Raw genomic sequence first — 19,119 nt, forward strand, 5'->3', positions numbered from 1 at the left:
AAATTTGGTAGCATTTAGGGGGTTTTTTTTTTTTTTTTTTAACAAAGGAAATGTTGAAGATTTAGAGGAGCTTGAAGTCAGGAGAATTCAGAATTCCAGACAAAGCCGCAGTGGTCTGGAAGGCTCTCCAGGAACTCAGTGCTTATGTTGGAAGCTTTGTGTGGGGGAACTCATGGCATGAACATAAACAGGAAGAAAGGATTCACTATATAAAGGCACAAGACAGGAGCACTGGGGTCAAGAATAGACCACTTCGAAGACTAGGCTGGACCCTCCACTGGAAGCTTGCATACTGAAGCAGTGTGAAATGGAATTGATGGGAAATGTCTGGATTGAAAATAGTCTTTCCAGTATATTTACAAAAAGAAAACCCACTGGACATGTGAAAATATGAGATGCTAAAAGTGTCATTACAGCATAGGATCTTATGGAAATGTAAAAAATAGACTGTATACAAGACTGTATAGTTGCAGTGATCAGTTGCAGCTAGTTGTAAGATGAGGGCTATCAAGAGGGTGATCAGAGAAACAGAATATGAAGTATGTGAGTGGCAATCAATGGAGAGTTGCTGGAACTTGGAATGGGATTTGTGATGAGAGGGAAAAGATCCTGGGCTAACCTGGATGTTTCAGACCTAGAAGCTGGGACAGCATGGTTCTACTAAGAAAAATGAGCAGCCAGGCAAAGGGATCTCTCCCATTTCCATATTGGAGCTAGATATAATTACAGGAACATGGAAATAAGTATTTGAAACCCAACTTGAGACAGGATGCTGCTCAGAAGACCAAGCCAGGATATGTAGTTTGGAGAGTTATTTTCCCAATTAAATGTATTTTATTTAAAGAAAAAACAATCTTTACCATTTAAAGCTCACCTCCCAGCCATGTGGCTGCTTGTCTGCCATGTGGATGACCTCTGTGTCTCTCTCAAACAGCTGGGCTTTCTCTCCTTCTCCACCATTTCCCTTCTCTGAGCAGCTGTTGAGATTACAGCTTGCCTACCCTGGAGTTTTTCTTTAAATCTCTAATAAAACTGTCCTTAATTCTCAAAAAAAATTATTTGAAAAATTACAGATCATGGAGGATGGCAAGAAATTATATTGTGGAGGGAGTTAGGGAAAGCTTCCAAAAAATGCAATATCTGGGGTTTTGCAGGACTGCTATTTACTTTTTCATTGAGACAAGATCTCATGTAGCCCAGGCTGGTCTTAGACTCCATATGTAGCTGAAGATAACCTTGAACTTCTGCCTTTACCTCCCGAGTGCTGAGATTACAGGTGTGTGCCACCAGGATCAGTTTGTATGGTGCTGAGATTGAACTGAGGATTTTGTGCATTGTAGGCAAGCACTCTACCAGCTGAGCTATCTGTCCAGCCCAGTACTGCTATTTTTAACTTCAGCAGTCACTAAATAATCCACTGCAGTGGATAATAGTACATGACAGCAGGAATCTTGGGGATCTCAGTGTTGCCCAAGAAGAACTGAGAGACCTGACAGTTTTCACATTGTGTCCCTTTGACACAGCTTTACAAAGTGCTGTCTGCAATTTTACAATTCTCATCACTGAACTGTGCTGCCCACAATAAACATGCTGCCTTTAGGCAGTGGAAGGCCTAGAAAAGTGGAGAGAGACCACTGTCTCAGAGTGCACAAGCTTATTGACAAAATTAAGATCTTGAGACCCATTGTGGTAAAGAAATCTATTTAACCTTCTATTAATATTCCTAGTTTCTAAAATTATTTGGCTATCACACAACTATATTATGGGATCTCTGTGAATAGTTCTAAGGAACCGAATGACTCACAGAATATGTTTTTTGGAAACACAGAGAATAATGTGACTGGACTAAGTGTGACTGGCAGGGAGGTGAGCTTTAGAACAAAGAGCAAGGAAGGCCAGAGTACCAGACAAAGCATACTTAAGCTCTGGCCAGCATCCAAGAAAAAAAAGACAAGAAAAAGGAGAAATTATACACTTCTGAGCCAGGACTCAGGCAGACAGACCTAGTAAGATTTTATGGCATATCTGTAGCAACTGCACAGAAAGCAGGGATTCTGGGAAGGAAGCACTATCTCATCAAAGGGGTGATTACTCCTCCCATCTTTTTAGCATGGCTTAAGGCAAATCAGCCTGCCTAAGAGCTGCTTCCATTGCCAGAAGCTTGACTAGCTCAATTGGATTAACTATTCATTTATTTGTTTATTTTATTTCTATGAGTGTTTTGCCTGAATGTATATAAGTATACCCATGTGTGCAATGCTCTCTTCTGAGAGGCTGTTGGATCCCCTGGAACTGGAGTTATATATGTTTGTTAGCTGCCATATGGGTATTGGGACCTGAACCCAGGTCCTCTACCAGAGAAGCTAGGGCTCTTAACTGCTGAGCCATCTCTCCAGCCCCCAACTTGATTAACTCTTAAGGGAAGAAACAGTGTCGTGTCTCCACCCAGATTCCATTCTTTGACCAGAAAGAAATAGTTTTCCCTTCACTGCCCTCCAATGCTACTCAATAATTTTTTCACACCTATATATACTGTTGGTGACATTGGTTTGCAAGTTGGTTATATTTCCCCGATAAATTTTAATCTCTTTGAGGGCAACCACAGTACCTGTGTTGCATTATATTCTTGGAATGTAGCACCAAATCTGACTTATGGTATAGCTTTAATAAATATTTCCTAAGGAAGGGCGGGAAAGGAGAGACAGAAAGGGAAAAAGTACCAGGGGCTGCTCAGATGAGCCAGTAGCCCATGGTCCTCATTTCACAAGGCACACAGTAAGAACTGTGGTCATCCTCATGAAGGCTTCGACCTGAGCAGGTTCACACATTGTTAAGAGTAGCTTTTAGAAGATGGGATAATAATGTAGTTAGAAAATAAGTCCAAAATGTCATTTAATTCATCGTCTAGCGAGGGATAGGTTAAATCTTGCAACTCATTCATGTAAAATTCCAAGAATAGAATGCATAGAAACAATAAGAAAAGCTCAGATAAATCTATCATACAAGCAGAAGCCAAATGAATCTGGGTGCAGAGCATTGACCCGTTGTATCCTGCCAGGAGGCTTTAATTTGCATTTTTATAGACAAAGGTATTTATTATTCTTATTTGCAATCATGTTTTTAACAATAGCACAAAGACAATGGGAAGAATATTACCCCAATGGCTATGAAGACAGATGTCCACTGTGTCCTCTTCTGCCCATTTTCCCTGACACGTGGTAAAATGTCACTTTACCCTCCTCAGTGCTCTCTCCTTTTCGTTAGAATCTTCTAGCATTATGCCCAGGTTTGATCTGACTAGAGCTGCATTACATGAGAAATACTGGTAGAGAGAATGCCTTTTCCTCTAGGGTCTGCTCCTATTCTTGACTCCAGCCCTCTCTTTGGATGGTGCTTTAGTGCACCATGGAAGCGGGCCTCTAGAGAGTGCCACCCCCAGGTTATACAGAGTCATGACCAAGCTGAGCCCTCCCGCTCAATAGTCCAGTTGTCTTTCCCTCTCAAAGGCTCAATCATGTTTCTTGAGGAAACTATCATAGGGTTTTTATCGGGTGCTCAAAATAATTCTGGGTTCTTAGTCTTCAGTAAATAACATCTGTATATGGAAATATTTCAATGTTTTTGTAACAATTCTAAAATTACACCTTTGACCTCCTTTAAAAAGTAAGAAAAAGCTTTCCTCATACATACATAGCTTTTGCCCCACCTCGTGTTGACACCGTGCATTCAGCTACCATCTATAAATAGACATTTCCATGACCATAAGTTTTCCTTGGAGATAGAGCCTGCAATTATAGGAAGCTTTCTTCAGTTCTATACCCATCACCTGCTATCTGGTCTGCACTCTGAATCTCTTTGACATTCTGTATACAAACGTCCAGAATATTTTAGTTTGTATCTCTCTTTGAGTAGTAGAGAAAACTTAGAAAATTTTAAGTTTTCAATTCATTGAATTGTTCCTCCTCAGAAATTCTTCAGGAATAGGACAAAGGGAAGACTTGCCTCCATTTAAGAGTGCACCAGAATCATTGGTTGAGCATCTTCAAATATCTCATCCATATTGGAGAATATTACAGATACTAAAAACATTATAGAAAACAGGGGACCATAGTTAGCAAGGAGGGCTTAGTTTCCAAATATAGCATTGTTGGTATAGAAAGAGTCAGAGAATCATTTATCTAAAACTAAGTAGGATATTATAAATATGTTATCTTATCTAAACAGCTAGAAAAAAATCTTTAGTTCTTTCACCCTGTCTAATCATTCACTGCACCTTCAGAAGGATGAGAATGCACATAACACAACACGAAAAACACGAAAATCCCTCAACAGCAGAATTCGACAGTGACAACTTAGATCTTTTCTAGTATCTTGTGAATAAATACTGAGATATTTTGAGTTTGTTGGGTGAAAATAGCAAAGAAAATTTAACTGGATATTTCATTATATTTAATAGACCCAATATTGGAAAGTCTTAAATTTCCAGAGAGCACCATGCCTTTTGCTGTGTCCTGCACCATTGCACTGTTAGAGGGTGAACAAGATGGGGTAGTCGAAACCTCGTCTAGAGTGTGAAACAAATGTAAAACATGCAACCAGGGTCTACCTTCCTTGTCAAAAGCTGACCACCCTAGCAATTCTTTGGAAACAGAACCTGATAAAAAGTTGATAAAACTTAAAAGCCTGTCATTCCATAAGGATTCTAACCACTGTATCTTTAAGATTCCATTTATTTAACTCAGGTTTTGAATGAGAAGAAAACGGTTTGGGCCTCTGGAGATCTCTGTTATTCAGAACCTAAGTTAGGTGATGGAGACTGAGCATCAGACAAATGAAGCAACCTTTCTCTGTACTTACCTATTACTTTTTTGAGTTTTATTAGAGTAATAAATCCCTCCCTTCAATGCCTCCTCTTAGAGTCCTTGTTCTTATAACTGTCATTTTCTCCTTTCCAGCAATACTTTCATGCAGGAGGAAATGGCCTGAAAAAGAATTTTCTGGAGAAAAGCCCAGATCTTAGTTCTCTGAGATATGCCCTCAGTCTTTATACTCAAACTACGGACGCCTTGGTCAAGAAGTTCATAGAGACACAAGGCTCACAGAGTAAGTAATCCTCCTCCTGGGAGCAAAGCAAACTAAACACTCATCTAAAACTCATGATTAGTGTAAGTAGTAGCCACATTTTTGCTAGAGTTAAATGAAGCACCATGACAAACAGAGGACTGCACAATTTTCAGCATTCTTTAGAACTGAATGAAATAGAAAGTTGAAGGAATGAAGAATAAGAAGAAAGTCTCTTTACAATAATAAGTGTACATATCCTACGTACACTTCACCCCAGAGCTGCCGTGAGATGGGCTCTGGCTCCCCTCAGACATGGCTGGCCTGCTAGCATATTTGGTTTTAATTTCCTTATTTTGCTCATCTCTTACCTCCTCTCTCCCTTACCAAGTGTTTCATGAGATGCCTTCCCAGGTAGACCCCCTTGGCACTGTGTGCAGAGGCAGTGTTTGACCCAGGGAGACCGCTTCTTACCCTTGAATGTGTGTCTTGGTTCTACTTCTCAAACTCAAGGTTGCATGCTTAAACAGTGTATGTCCTTCTCGAGTTCAGATCTAGACTCTGTACTCCCACAGACTGCACACATAGATCTCCTTGATGGAATGTGTCATAACTGAATAACTTTCAGGTTTTTCTTGTTAACTGTGTTTTTCTTTCTCTGCATGCTACCTTAAATTGGCTTGAAACCAATAAATTTCAACTTTTCCTTTTCTTTCAAGTTTATTTTTCATCCTTTGCCCTCCTTTTTTGTCTTCATCTCTGTTAGGTCAACTATAGTGGTGTCTACAGGAAAAGGCCAGTTTCTTGTAATTAAATAGTTTCTTTTGGCTATGTTCAAGTTGGAGGATATGCATTCCTTTAAAAATATTATTCGAATTAACCCTTTCATAAATGGGCTTATCTTGCTCACTTACTGCTTTTTTATTTCCCTCATTCTAATTATTTTCTTGCCTTTTTTTCTCCTAATTTTACCCTCTTTTCCTCCTTTGTTCTTTATGTGGAACAGATTTAAATGTCATCTAGTAGTAAAAAAGGAAAAAGAGAAAGAAAATACTAGGCTTTGTCTTATCCCATCCCAATCACAAAGTTCAAAGTGATCCATTTCAGAAAAACACTTTCTTCTCCTTTTCCAAACATTGAGACCTAAGCAAATCTAAAATGGATGTAGACATGGTCCTAAGCTCTTTGGGTGATGAGTAAAGTGTTTGTTCTCCCTGCAATGCATTGAAGTACAAACACACCATCCTGTGGTACTTACTGAGCATCACCTCTACCCTAGTAAGTGCAGTGAGGAGCATCCTTCAGTAACTGAGAAGTCATGTATATAAGTTGTTCAAGAGCAGTGGTTCTCAGACAGAAGAGACTGTTTTCCGGAAACTGTAGGCAGATTCAGAAGGCTTCGGTTGTCCATCTGAGATTGGCAGTCCTATGACCACGTCTACCAGGCAGAGGCCAGGGTGCTGCTAGGTATCCTACTGAACCGCGTGCACAGTGACAGCACAGAAAACATCTGTCTCAGTACTATTTTCTCATTGCTGTGACCAGATTCCTGACAGGAAGCGACTGAATGGAAGAAGGGTTTGTTTTGCTCACAGTTTGAAGGACTGTAACCCGTTATGATGGGAAGGACCCAATGGTGAAAGCATGAGCTAGCTCACCACATTGTGTTCACAGCCAGGAGGCAGAAAGCAGACAGGAAATGGTGCTGGGCTATCTGACCTCCTGGCCCCATGCCCAGTGACCCACTTCTTCCATAGGACCCACCCCCAGGTTCCTCTCAGCTGGGAACCAAGGGTTGAAACATATGAGCCCATGGAGGACATTTTACATTCAAATCACAGTCGCAGGGTGGAGGCTGGAAACCCACTCTGACACAGCTGAAAAGGGAGAAGCAGTCCACAGTCAGTTGTGTTAGAATAGAAACCTTGCTTCAGGAGGTGGGGAAGGGAGAGAAGAGAGTGAGCTGAGGGGATGGTGCTTAAGTACACAGTCTGCCAGGCAAGTAAGCATGTGTACTCTCAATTTTGAAACCACCACATGACAAGCAGATGGACAGAAACTCTTTTGATTAAGAAAAACATTTTGTTGACTAGATGTTGTGAAAAGGACCTGGGGTTTCTCCATACCATTAAAATGCTATAAATACCGTGACAGACTTGGGGACATCAGTAGGAATCATTTTCACATTTGTACCAACTTTCATATTTCCTTTCTTCAAGAGTCAACTCAGCAGTTTGAGCTGGGCAGCTTCCTCTCAAGATGACTCTCTGTCATTGTGGGTCCACAAGGATGTGGTACTTACAGTTTTAGAAGCCGGTCCACAATGCATTTCTTGTATCTTGATTACAATATTCATCAGGGAAAAAAGTGTTTTTCTTAACAGCTATTTCATTATGCCAGGGATTCTTTGAATATTTCATGTGGCTGCAGACAGTGAAAAATGTGTAAGACTTTAACATATTAAATGGAGTTTATTCAATGGGTAACACAATTTGGAAGGTTGCACAGAATGATTCATTGCTGAGCCACCCTGAGCTGCACTCTGCTTCCTTATCTGAGTTTTTATTACAGCTCAAAGAACCAGGATCACAGAGAGATATTTTATGCCTAAGTTACAATTGTCTCATAAAGAAAAAGATTCTTTTCTAGTTAATGGCTATGTGGATTAAAACGCAAAAGCTGAAGTGTCTTTATTCCAAGAACCATCTTTTTTTAACCTTTTTAAGTAAAATCTTTGTGTTTCTGTTTATTGAAATTTCTGAAAACTTAAACCAGATTATTTCCATATTTTTGCTAATCTGTATTCTGCTGAAATCGAGTCTAATGTGTTTTGATGTGTAACAGAAAACAGCTACTGGCTCACATTCTGGATTCTATGAGTTGATTTCAACATAATCATTATATTGTACTAAAGGTGTACAGTTTGGTGGCTCATAGTTACTGCCATTGTTATAACTTAAATGAAAACCATGTTATTTCTGACAATATTCATCATCGAGTATGAAGAGTTTAAATGCCAGATGATACAACCCAGCACATTTTTATTCTTAGCAGTAAAATTAGAAGTGGCTCAAATATAGTTTTCTGGAGTCACAGTGAGTGAAACCATTCATTATTTCTAGAGAAGCCATTCAAGCGAAACCATTCATTACTTCTAGTTATGTTCCTCAAGATAGGACATATATGCCCAGAAGTGGGAAAGAAAGCATCACATGACATGGTTCGTTGTGAAAAGTAGTTTTTCATTTTCCTTACCAGAGGTATGGGGGAACTAACAATGAAAAATACTTAGTTGGCAAAAGAAATGACATTCAAATAAAGAAATTAGCTTTTAGAACCAAAGGTTAAAACCGAAACTTGATTTGTATACACAGCTGTAGGAGAAAAATTCCCAGAATATCTACAGTATGTGTTGGGGGGGCAGTGGTAATTGTTAAAATACAGCCATATCCATCTTCGCGGATTTGAAAACCTGGTCAGAAGTGGTTTCTCATTTTCAACTGATGAATCCTTCAGAAATAACCAGAGATATGGACTGCTTCCCATATAGGGTCATGCCCTGTCCCTGGGGACCCCTCAAGTAGCTCACACTAAAGAGGGTAGCATCCCTTAGAGGAACAAGCAGAAAAACTGAGGGGAACTGGTGAAGTTTGACTTTTCAAACGTTACAATCAGATGGCATTTCCATTGCAAAGCCAAATGAGGGACTTCAGTAAGGCAAAGAGCTGACAGACAGCTCTAATTGGAAGGAGGCATTGACAAGTTCTGAGCATGGAGACTCCTTTCCCTTAGTAGAAACCACAAATGTAAGGTAAGGTTATGGTGAGAATGAGCACGCATCTGTTGTCACTGAGCAAGTTGGCTACCACTGCGATGTTCCTCCCCCAAATCCTGCAAAACTATGACATGATCACACCTTCTAGATAAATATACAGAGTTGAAGAGAGATTCAGAAGTGTGGGAAAGTTCTGAGCTACACAGATGGGCAGCAGAGACAATACCTTCACTACCTCACTCCCCTGAGCAAAGAAACTTGCCAGGGGAGAACTTCAAACAGCCGCCTCCCCAGTGTTGACCATCATGGTGGGACTTCCCACAATCATCTCCCCAGTGTTGACCATCATGGTGGGACTTCCCACAATCATCTCCCCAGTGTTGACCATCATAGTAGGACTTCCCACAACCATCTCCCCAGTGTTGACCATCATGGTGGGACTTCCCACAACCATCTCCCCAGTGTTGACCATCATGGTGGGACTTCCCACAACCATCTCCCCAGTGTTGACCATCATAGTGGGACTTCCCACAACCATCTCCCCAGTGTTGTCTAATTGGTGGTACTTTCTCTTCTGCCTTACTCTGCATTTGAAACAATTTTTTAAATTACCTTTGACTTACTGGGGGTTTGGGGCATGCCATAGCATGCATGTGGAAGTCAGTTTTCTCCTTCCACCATTTGGGTCCGGGAACTAATCTCAGGTCTTTGGACTTGGCTGCAAGCCCTACTCTGCAGTTTAATATGATTCACTCTCCTTCCTGCTCAGAAGATAATCTTTAAATTGACATTTTCCTGTCAGGGACTAACCCCTTCTCCAAACTTCTAACTTTGTCCTTTGCATTCTGGCTTCCTCTTATTCTCTCTAGTTACTAGGCTCAGAAACCAGGTCACTTTTAATTCCAAATTGGAAATAGTCACACTTTGGGAATCCTAGCTGAGTGTAAGACCACACATCCTGATTTCAGGAAGCCCTTTCTAATGAAGGCTGGTTTCACCCTTCTGGCATCTACTTCTATCTGCGGCTTGCAGGTTATTGCTGGTTCATCTCCCTCCCTACTCTGCCTGTCACCCTTCTCCACCCTAGTCTTCCACCAGCACCAGTTAACAATTCCCATGTAGGGAGTCACATAGCAGTTGCTAACTGACAACTCTTCTCATGATATGAGCCCTGGGAAGACAGGGACTGTTCATTCATCTTTGATATTGCTTAACTGGTATAACAAGGAATACAAGTCAAGAAATGTTAAGGCAAATAAGTGGTATTAATTTAAGTGTAATTTTTTAAATTGTGTGATAAAAATGGTCCTTTTATTTTAATTTATGTGATTATAAATTATGGAACAGTCCTTTTATTTAAATTTACATGATCAATTTTTATGGAAAGTAGCTATGTTCATGGCCTTATGCTAAAATACTATGGAGTGCCTAAAGTTTGTGTGTGTGTGTGTGTGTGTGTGTGCCTATGTTTGTGTTTGTATGTATGTGTGATTGCCTATGCATGTTTGTATGTATGTGTGTGTATTTGTGTGTATGTGTATGTATATGTATGTTACTGTGTTTGTGTGTGTATTTGTGTATGTATGTGTAAGTGTGGATTTTGTATATATGTATGTATCTGTATGTGCATGTATGTGTATATGATTGTGTGCCTATGCCTGTGTTTGTGTGTATATATGTGTGTATTTGTGTGCATGTGTCTATTTGTGTATGTATGTGTATGTGTGGGTTTTGTATATGTGTGTGTATCTGTATGTGTATATATATGTATGTGATTGTGTGCCTCTGTGTATGTTTGTGTTTATGTGTGTGTATTTGTGTGTGTATATGTGTATGTAAGTGTGGGTTTTGCATGTATGTTTATGTGTGTGTGCATGCGCGTGTGTGGTCCTTAGAGAAAAAAGCTTAGGATTTTATGACTGATACTCTTTCTTACTCATTTCTTACTCATGCAAGGTGGGCGATAATGAGTGCCACTGGAGAGCTGTGCAAAGTTAGATGAAATTAGATTATTGATTTTTATCAAACTCTTAAAACTGATGTTTTATTCAATCTGTTACATAAAACTCAAAAACAGCTAAGAAAAAATGAGTTATACTACTGGGCCCTGTAGGAGATCAGCTTATCCTCCTATTCCACTCCTTTTTAGGAGCAATTACTGTGTGCTCCATAAAGGCAGAAACTGCTGTGCTGAATGGTCTCCACTTCCCCTCCTGGCCTGCCCACCTGCTTCCCATGAGGCTGAGCTGAGTTACGACCATGGAAGTGCTTGTGTGTCTCCAGCCTGGTTGAGGCTACAGCTGGCTCTCAGAAGCAGCATGGGAAGGAAGAGTGAGTCAGAGCTTGACCTTCCAAATTCTTCCAGGCACAGGCACCTGAGGCTGCCTGTGTCCTCAGACCCCAGGCCTCTCAATGTTGCCTACTCCTAAGAACTCCCACCTTCCAAGTCCCAGAACTACTGGAGCAGGGTGTCAGGCCCCCTTAGTCCTTGTATTTTTCCAGGGCTCTGTTTGCAAACAGTTGCTTTCTAACCTATGCTAATTTTAGTTTCTTTCTGCTTGCCTAACTGAAATGAAGGCAGATTTTTATGATATATATACATATATATATACATATATACACATATACATATATATCGTGTGTGTGTGTGTGTGTGTGTGTGTGTGTGTGTATATCGCAACTCTATTTCATCTGGATCATCAAAGATTAACATGTTGATGGGGCTGGAGCTCAGCAGTTAGGAACACTGACTATTCTTGCAAAGGCCCCGGCGGCAGGGGGGGGGGGGGATTTCCAGCAACCACATGGTAGCTCTCTGTAACTCCACTTTTGGGAGATCAGATGCCCTCTTCTGGCCTCCACAGGCATTGCATGACATGGGTGCACTTGCATACATGCAGGAAATGTATTCATACACATAAAAATAATAAGTAAAAAAAATGTAAAGATTAATACCTTGAAATAGCAGGTCAGGCTTCAGAATGACTCCTGTCACAGTGAGAGCAAACATTGGATTTTGACAGCCCATTTTCCAGAGTGAGCAAAGCTTCCTACAGGAGTAGTTCTATGATGCTCTGGGGAGAACATCACAAGCCCAGGCCCCACTTTCTCACATACAGTTCACTTTACCCAGCATTTCATCTGTCCTGCAAATTTCAAATCAGACTGAAAGAATTGGACATTGTGGACCAACCATTTGTAATGTGTTCCAACAACATGGGGAGAGCAGCAAAATGCTGGCCTCCAGTACCCTAACACATCTGTCCTCCCAGCTTCCCACAGCTGTAATTCCACTGCTCCTTAATTCTGGTGTTTTGGCATGAACACCTGAAAGATTGATTTTTTTTCATAACACTGCCCATATTACCCTAAGAATTTTGTGTTTCTATGATATATTTGTTTTTCATTTTTCTATGGATGCAAGCCAGATCTCATTACCCAGTTACCCTCAATACTAGTGGCACTGGAATTTCTAATTGCTGGCAAAGTTTTCTGTTACTTGCTTCTCCAAAGGTAAGATTGATGAAAATAAATTTTGAGAGTGAATCATGTACTTTTTTCAAAACAAACAAAAGCATCTGGCTGTGTGAGATTGACTAACAACCACCACACACTCAGTTTACTGCAGTTCCTAAGTGCCTGTAAGTAGTTTTTTTCTCACTCAAACCTCAGAGAAACTCCGTACAGGCAGACAGAAGTTTTCAGGTCACCAGTGTCCTTCTTTGCCATATTGTGTCCCTCTCCACATTGTGTCCCTCTCCACATTGCTTCTGGGAGGTCTTTTGAGCCAGAACAGCAGATGCCCATGACGTGATTTGAGCAAAATTCCAATGCAGCACATAGACAGGAAAATAAATATGTTGGAGGGTGCAGAAAAAAAAAAATCCCAGTGAAACAAGAAGAGGACTTGAGTGGTGGAAATCCAGGACAAAGGAAGACGAGGTGGGGCTCATCAGTAAGCGGAAGAGAGCTATTACATTAATAAAGATCAGGTATAAACTTATTTTACAGGATTCCAAAATAATGGAATATGTATCAATTATGTGATAAATCATAAAAGATTTTTCCTACCTGTTTATGATTTTCAAAATATCTCAAGCCCAGAAAAGGAGGGGGGGCATCAAGTCAGGATAAATACCATGCCTTGTCAACACATCCATAGGCACACACCAAAGATCTCGAACTGTGTCTGTGAACTTCAGAAGGGATGAGTGTGTGAGTCCCTAAGTTCTCCAGGTAAATTGTTACACCCAGGAACAGGACCAACTAACCAAAAATATGAATCATGGCACCCTCTGCTACTAACCTGACCCAGGGCCGAGCAAAGTATGGCACTCACATTTAAAGACTAAGGCTCTTGCAGAGGACCCAGCACCCCATATCAGATGGCTCACAACCTCCTGTGACTACAGCAATGGGGGAATCTGCTGCCCTCTTCTGGACTCCACAAGCACTGAACACATGTGCACAAACCCACACACAGATACACACGTATACACATAACTTAAAATAAAATTAAAATCTTCAAAAAATTATTTCTAGCTGTTGGCCACTTCTATGAACTTAAGTATCAGACTGCATTAGTTTCCGGTTCTTTAACATTAGCTTACCCTAGAAGCATCTGGAGGATTTGTCTTAACCCACAGACACACCCCACCTGCAGAGTTTCTGGTTCAGAAGGTCTGGGTGGGGCCTGAGACTCTGCATTGGTGACAAGACCCAGGTACCCACCATGTAGCTGAAATGCTGTGAGACTTGCATGGTGATCAGCCTTCCTCGAGGCCCACCTGGAGTTAGCTCGTAATCTATCATCACTAGTATGTTTTAAGCAATATACATACAAATGGAATCTTGTAGGTAAAAAAAAATGCCTCCAAGACAATGTCAAATAGAGTCCATAAAAATTGTTCTTTTTCAGACTAGAGAGATGTCTCAGTGGTTAAGAACACTTGCTGTTCTTCTAGAGGACCCAGGTTCCATTCTCAGTATCTATATGGCACCTAACAACTAATAACCAGTTCCAGAGGATCCAACACCGTCTTCCAGCCTCTGAGGGCATGCAGGCAAAACACTCATACACATAAATTTTTAAAAATTTTTTAAAAGTTGTTCTTTGTGAATGAAGGCTTGCCTTTCGCAGATCAGGAAAAGGTCCCTATGAAGATGCACTAAAATAAACAACCAAAAAACAAAACTAGAATAAATACAGGGCCTGTGACAAAAACAAACAAACAAAAAAACAACTTTCATGCTTTCCAGAGTTGGAGTTCAGACTTAGTTTCCTCAGGTTTCCCTCCTGTCTTTCACTAACAATGGCATTGTCCTGCTACACACAAGGGAAGAATCTGGAGGCCCTACCCCCACCTACAAGGGGGTTGTTTTCAGCTATTTCTACCTCAGGTTTTGCTCATGTAGAATATTGCATAAATCATTTAGAATCAGGTTCTAGTTTGTGAACTACATCTGCTGCCTGGGCATGCATTTTTAGGCTGACATAAGTTGTTTGAAATGTAGCTGTACCCATCCTCTAAGGACTAGTTAAAATGTGACTCACCTGGTGGCTGTTTGGGGTGTAACTCACCCGCTCTTCAACCCACAGACCTAAACCCATAGCACCCACAACTGCTGATCAAACGGACCTGAGAGGCAACACCAGGGCAAAACACTCATACACATAAATTTTTAAAAATTTTTTAAAAGCATAAATGCTTTCTCATGAGTGTTTTCTCTAAACCAGTCAGTCCTCAGCCTCCACAGGAAAGCCTAGGGAAATGGAAGCAATAGACGTTTAAAAAGAAAAGCATCCACAGTGCTTCTCAGGAGGACTTGTTACCTGCTGCTGAACATCCGGCTACCAGTGTTACATGCCAGGTCCTCTAGGAGACTGATTGGGTTCAGGTTTGTTTTCTACACCAACTAGAGAATTAAAAGGAAAGAAAAATTTCAGACACAGCAGAAAACATCAGGCAAACAAGACTGTATTCAAAGATGAAGAATCACACACATACACACAGTCACGCAAAGGGAAAATCTCTCTACACATAGAGAGGGAACTCAGAAACCAAAAATCCAAAGCCCCCAGAAGAGTCTGGGCCTTTTAAACGTTTTTGCTGGTATGGGGCAGGTCTCCCTCCCCTAATTTTGGATTAGTCAACTTAAACAAAGAAGAGAGAGCCTGGCTCCAAGCTGAGTGAGATATGTCTAGGTCAGGCCTTGTTCTTCTCTAAACTGGCCTGAACCAGTCAGCTGCAATAGAGTCCCTGCTGGTAAGAAAAAAAAATTCTCAGACCAAAAGCAGGAAGTGTACAATCTTTATGAGTCCTCTGTGACCCTGTTTGCTTACTAGAGATTTAGTCTCTCACACCAGCAAACTTCCTGTGAGTATCCGTCACTTCTTTGAGACCCATGAGTAATGTCGTACCTCTATGATGTCTTTCTGATGCACACAGAAGAACCTAACTTTCCCCCTGCTCAAGGCTATCCCAGGGAGTGGCTATTTTAGCTACGATTAATATAAGAGAGACCTCAAGCCCTGATTTAAAATAAATCCAGCAACATAACTCACCACAGAAAACTTAGATTTCTACTTGTAATATATGTTTATAATGTGAAATACGTTTATGGTAGACTGAGAACACACCAGACCCTGTGCTAAATGGCACTACTATCTTGTTGATTGAAGTTACACCTCGTTTCATTTTATTTTTCACTCAAAGTAATTTCGTTTCACTGGTTTATGAGTACCTTGAATTTCTGTTCACTGAAAGGAAAGCAGCTTGAGAGAACTGAGCAGCCATAACCCTCAAGCAGAGCCACATTGAAAAGAGCTCAATTGTAAGAACTGTGTCCTCAGAGAAAATGAAGGGAGGGAAGGAGGAGACAGAGAGAGAGACAGAGACAGACAGAGACAGACAGAGAGACAGAGAGAGAATATGGCAGTGTTGTAATAGAGAAAATCCACCCTGACAAAGTTCAAGAGCAAAATAGACAAAGTGGATATGGAAAAGAAAAAAAGAGTTCTGTTTTGTTTTTGTTTGCATTCCTTGAGTGAGTCAATTTAGAAAGTATCGTATAAATGCTACTCCCTATTTACATGGTGGGGTAAGTAGACACTAGGCAAATGCTATGGTCCCAATTTCCAAAGCATCCCCCTGATAGCCCACTTGGCCCTCTAGGTCTTCTCCGGTGAGGAGACTGGTCTTCAGATGAGACTGTGCAACTTTTAATAATCAGGTAGACAGCCTCTGCATACAAGGAAGGAGACCGCTCCTGTGCCTCCCCATCCTACAAGGATACCAGACCTATCAGATTAGGAACTCACCCTCATGACTTCTTATAAGTCTACTCACTTCCTTAAAATTTCTGCTCCAAATGCAAACATTAGGGCTAGAGCTTTGAGATACAATTTTGGAATTAGAGGTCATAGTTCAGTCTGCAACAAAGAACTAAGGGTTATAGTTTTGCTTTTTTGCTTCTTTTGTTTCTAATACAAAGTCTTACACTATAACCCAGGCTGGTCTGGAACTCACTATGATGTCCAGGCTGGCCTCAAACTCATGACAATCCTGCCTCAGCCTCCCAAGAACTGGGATTACAGGTATACACCACCACACCCAGTGTGTGCCCTAATTTATTTTTATCTTTCATTGATACATTTTTTAGAGTTCAGTGTGCTCATTCAATACATGCATACATTTTGTAATGATAAAAAGAGCAATAGCATATTATCACCTTAGAACTCTAATACAGCGTGCAGATAGTACTTCACCTTGTACTTTATATGTCATTTAATCTTTCTCCATCCATCCTTTGATGGATATCCAGGTTGTCCCTGTATTCTGTAACTACTGTGAGTGATAAGCGGGGGAGTGTTGATGTCACTTCAGAAAACTGACTGCATCTCCTTTGAATATGTACTCAGTACTAGATTTCTGGCAGCTCTATTTTTAATTAAAAAAAAAGATTTTTTTATTTGTATGAGTATTTGCCTACATGTATGTATGTATACCATGTGCATGCAGTACCCATAGAGTACAGAAGAAGGCATCAGATCCCTTTGAGCTGGAGTTACAGGAAGCTGTGAGCTGCCGTGTGAGTTTGGGGAGCCAATCCAGGCCCTCTGCAAGAGTAGTAAGTGGTCTTAACCACTGAACTATCTCTCCAGGCCTTATTTTTAATTTCTTAAGCAATTTCTATACTGGCTATTCTAATTCACATTCCCACTAACAGTATTCAAGGGTTCCTTTTGATCCTGATTAGCCCTTGTTGAATTGGGCTGGGTGACAGGTCACTTTGACTTTGATTGGCATTCCTCCAATTATTAGTGATAGCATGAATTCATGTACCTATTGGCTGTTCCTGTTTTCTTTCAGGAAATCTCTACTTAAATTATTGCCTACTTGGAATTGAGTCATGTGAGGTTTTGCGGTTGAGATTTTAGAATTCCTGTTACCAACCTCATGTTATATAAAGTTTGTGAGTATTTTCTCCCATCCTTTAGGCTGTCTCTTTAGTCTGTTGATTATTTCCTTTACTGTGCAGAATCTCTCAGGTTTAATGTGATCCTATTTATTTTCTCTTCTGTGGCCTTGATTTTGAGGTATTACCCAAAGAGTATCCTTGCCAAATACCAACAGCTAGAACATCCCCCGCCCTGTGTTTTCTTGAGGTAATTACACAGTTTCCAATCTTGCATTTATTTCTGAAATCTTATTTGACTTCATTTTTGCATATTGTTAAAGGTAAATGTCTAATTTCATTCTCTCTGTGGATACCTAGTTCCCAGCACCTTTTGTTGAAAACATTCTCTTTCCTCCCTTGTATATTCTTGGCATTTTTGTTGAAAATAAGTCAGACGTAAATGCCACCATTTATCTCTAGGCTTGACATTCTATTTCATTGATCTCTGCTCTGCTGTTTTTTCATCCAGTACCATGCTATTTTGCTTAATCGATCTTTTCATTATATTTGAACACAGATGACATGATAGCACCAGCTTGGTCTTTACTTAGGTTTGTCCATTTGAGAGGGTGGAGGGATGGAGAGAGGGAGAAAGTGAAGGAGGGAAGGAGAGAAAGAGGGAATGAGGGAGAGGGAGGGGGAGAGAGACTGCAAGCATGCAGTTATATAGTATTTTGTATTTTCTTTTTTACTATTTCTATGTGAAAATGTCACTGATATTTTGATAGATATTGCATGTCTAAATCACTTGGGATAATACAGTTGTTTCTTACGTTCTGTGAATGTGGGACAAATTTCCATGCATTTTTACTCCTTTTGATTCCTTTCATCCCTGCTCTTTGGTTCTTGAATGTGGAAATCTTTCACATCCTTGGTTAAATTTACTTTTAGAACTTTTTGTAGATTTTAAAGTGGCTATTATAAATAAGATGGCTTTCTTGATCTCCTTTGTAGATATTGGTATGTAGAAACGCTATTTGTCTTTCTGTGCTGATTTTTTAAAGTCTATTTGAGATAGGGTCTCCTTGTCTCACAAAGATTTCCCTGCCTCTACTTCCTGAGTGCTGGGCCTGGGCTGATTTTTAATGATTTATTTTACTTTTAATTGTGTGTATGTATGTGTGTCTCTGTGTGGATATGTGTATGTGAGTTCAGGTGTCTGCAAGGGCTAGAAGAGGCCACCTACAGAATGGGAAAAAAATCTTTAGCAGCTCTATATCTGACAGAGGATTATTATCTGGAATATACAAAGAACTAAGAAAACTATACCTAAAGAAATTTAAAATTGGGGCCATCTTTCCAGCCCCTCTTCTGCAATGGTCCCTGAGCTTTGGGTGGCAGAGATTTGATATAAGTGATAAGCATCTATGATCTCTTATTCTCTGCACTTTGTAGCTGTGTCTTTCTGAGTTAATCACCATCTGTTGCATGAGGAAGCTTCATTGGTGAAAATTAGGAGATGTGTTACTATTCTTTCTGCTCCCCTGTTCCACTGTGTTCCCTGAGCCTTAGATATAGAGTTGCATTGTCCCTTAGGGTTTGGTGCCTCAAAGTCACTCATTCCCTTATTTTTACCAGTTATGAAACTTTGTAATAGTCTCCATATGTTGCAAAAAGAAGTCTTTTTGATGGGTTGTGAGAGGTATAATTATCTGTAAATATAAGGATATGTATTTAGAATACAGGAAGAAATTATGTTGGTCTTGAGATGTGACAAAAGTAGCGTTTTTTTTTCTAGGATCTATGACTTATCTAGTCATATGCATGGGCTATGTTTACAGTACCACACATGAGTTCCCTCCCACTGAGAAGGCCTAAAGTCC

The 19,119-nt window shown here is 40.4% G+C and overlaps 1 protein-coding gene across 1 annotated transcript in view; it reads left to right on the forward strand.

Moving 5' to 3' along the window:
- Unc13c (unc-13 homolog C) overlaps nucleotides 1–19,119 on the forward strand; it is a 573,981-nt gene that overhangs the window by 505,949 nt on the left and 48,913 nt on the right. The window contains exon 30 of the mRNA XM_008829781.3: nucleotides 4,956–5,103. Coding sequence (XP_008828003.1) covers nucleotides 4,956–5,103 — 148 coding nt within the window. The remainder of the gene's footprint in view (nucleotides 1–4,955; nucleotides 5,104–19,119) is intronic.

The sequence above is a fragment of the Nannospalax galili genome, unplaced genomic scaffold, assembly GCF_000622305.1.
Source record: "Nannospalax galili isolate Female #2095 unplaced genomic scaffold, S.galili_v1.0 scaffold213, whole genome shotgun sequence".
Taxonomy (NCBI): domain Eukaryota; kingdom Metazoa; phylum Chordata; class Mammalia; order Rodentia; family Spalacidae; genus Nannospalax; species Nannospalax galili.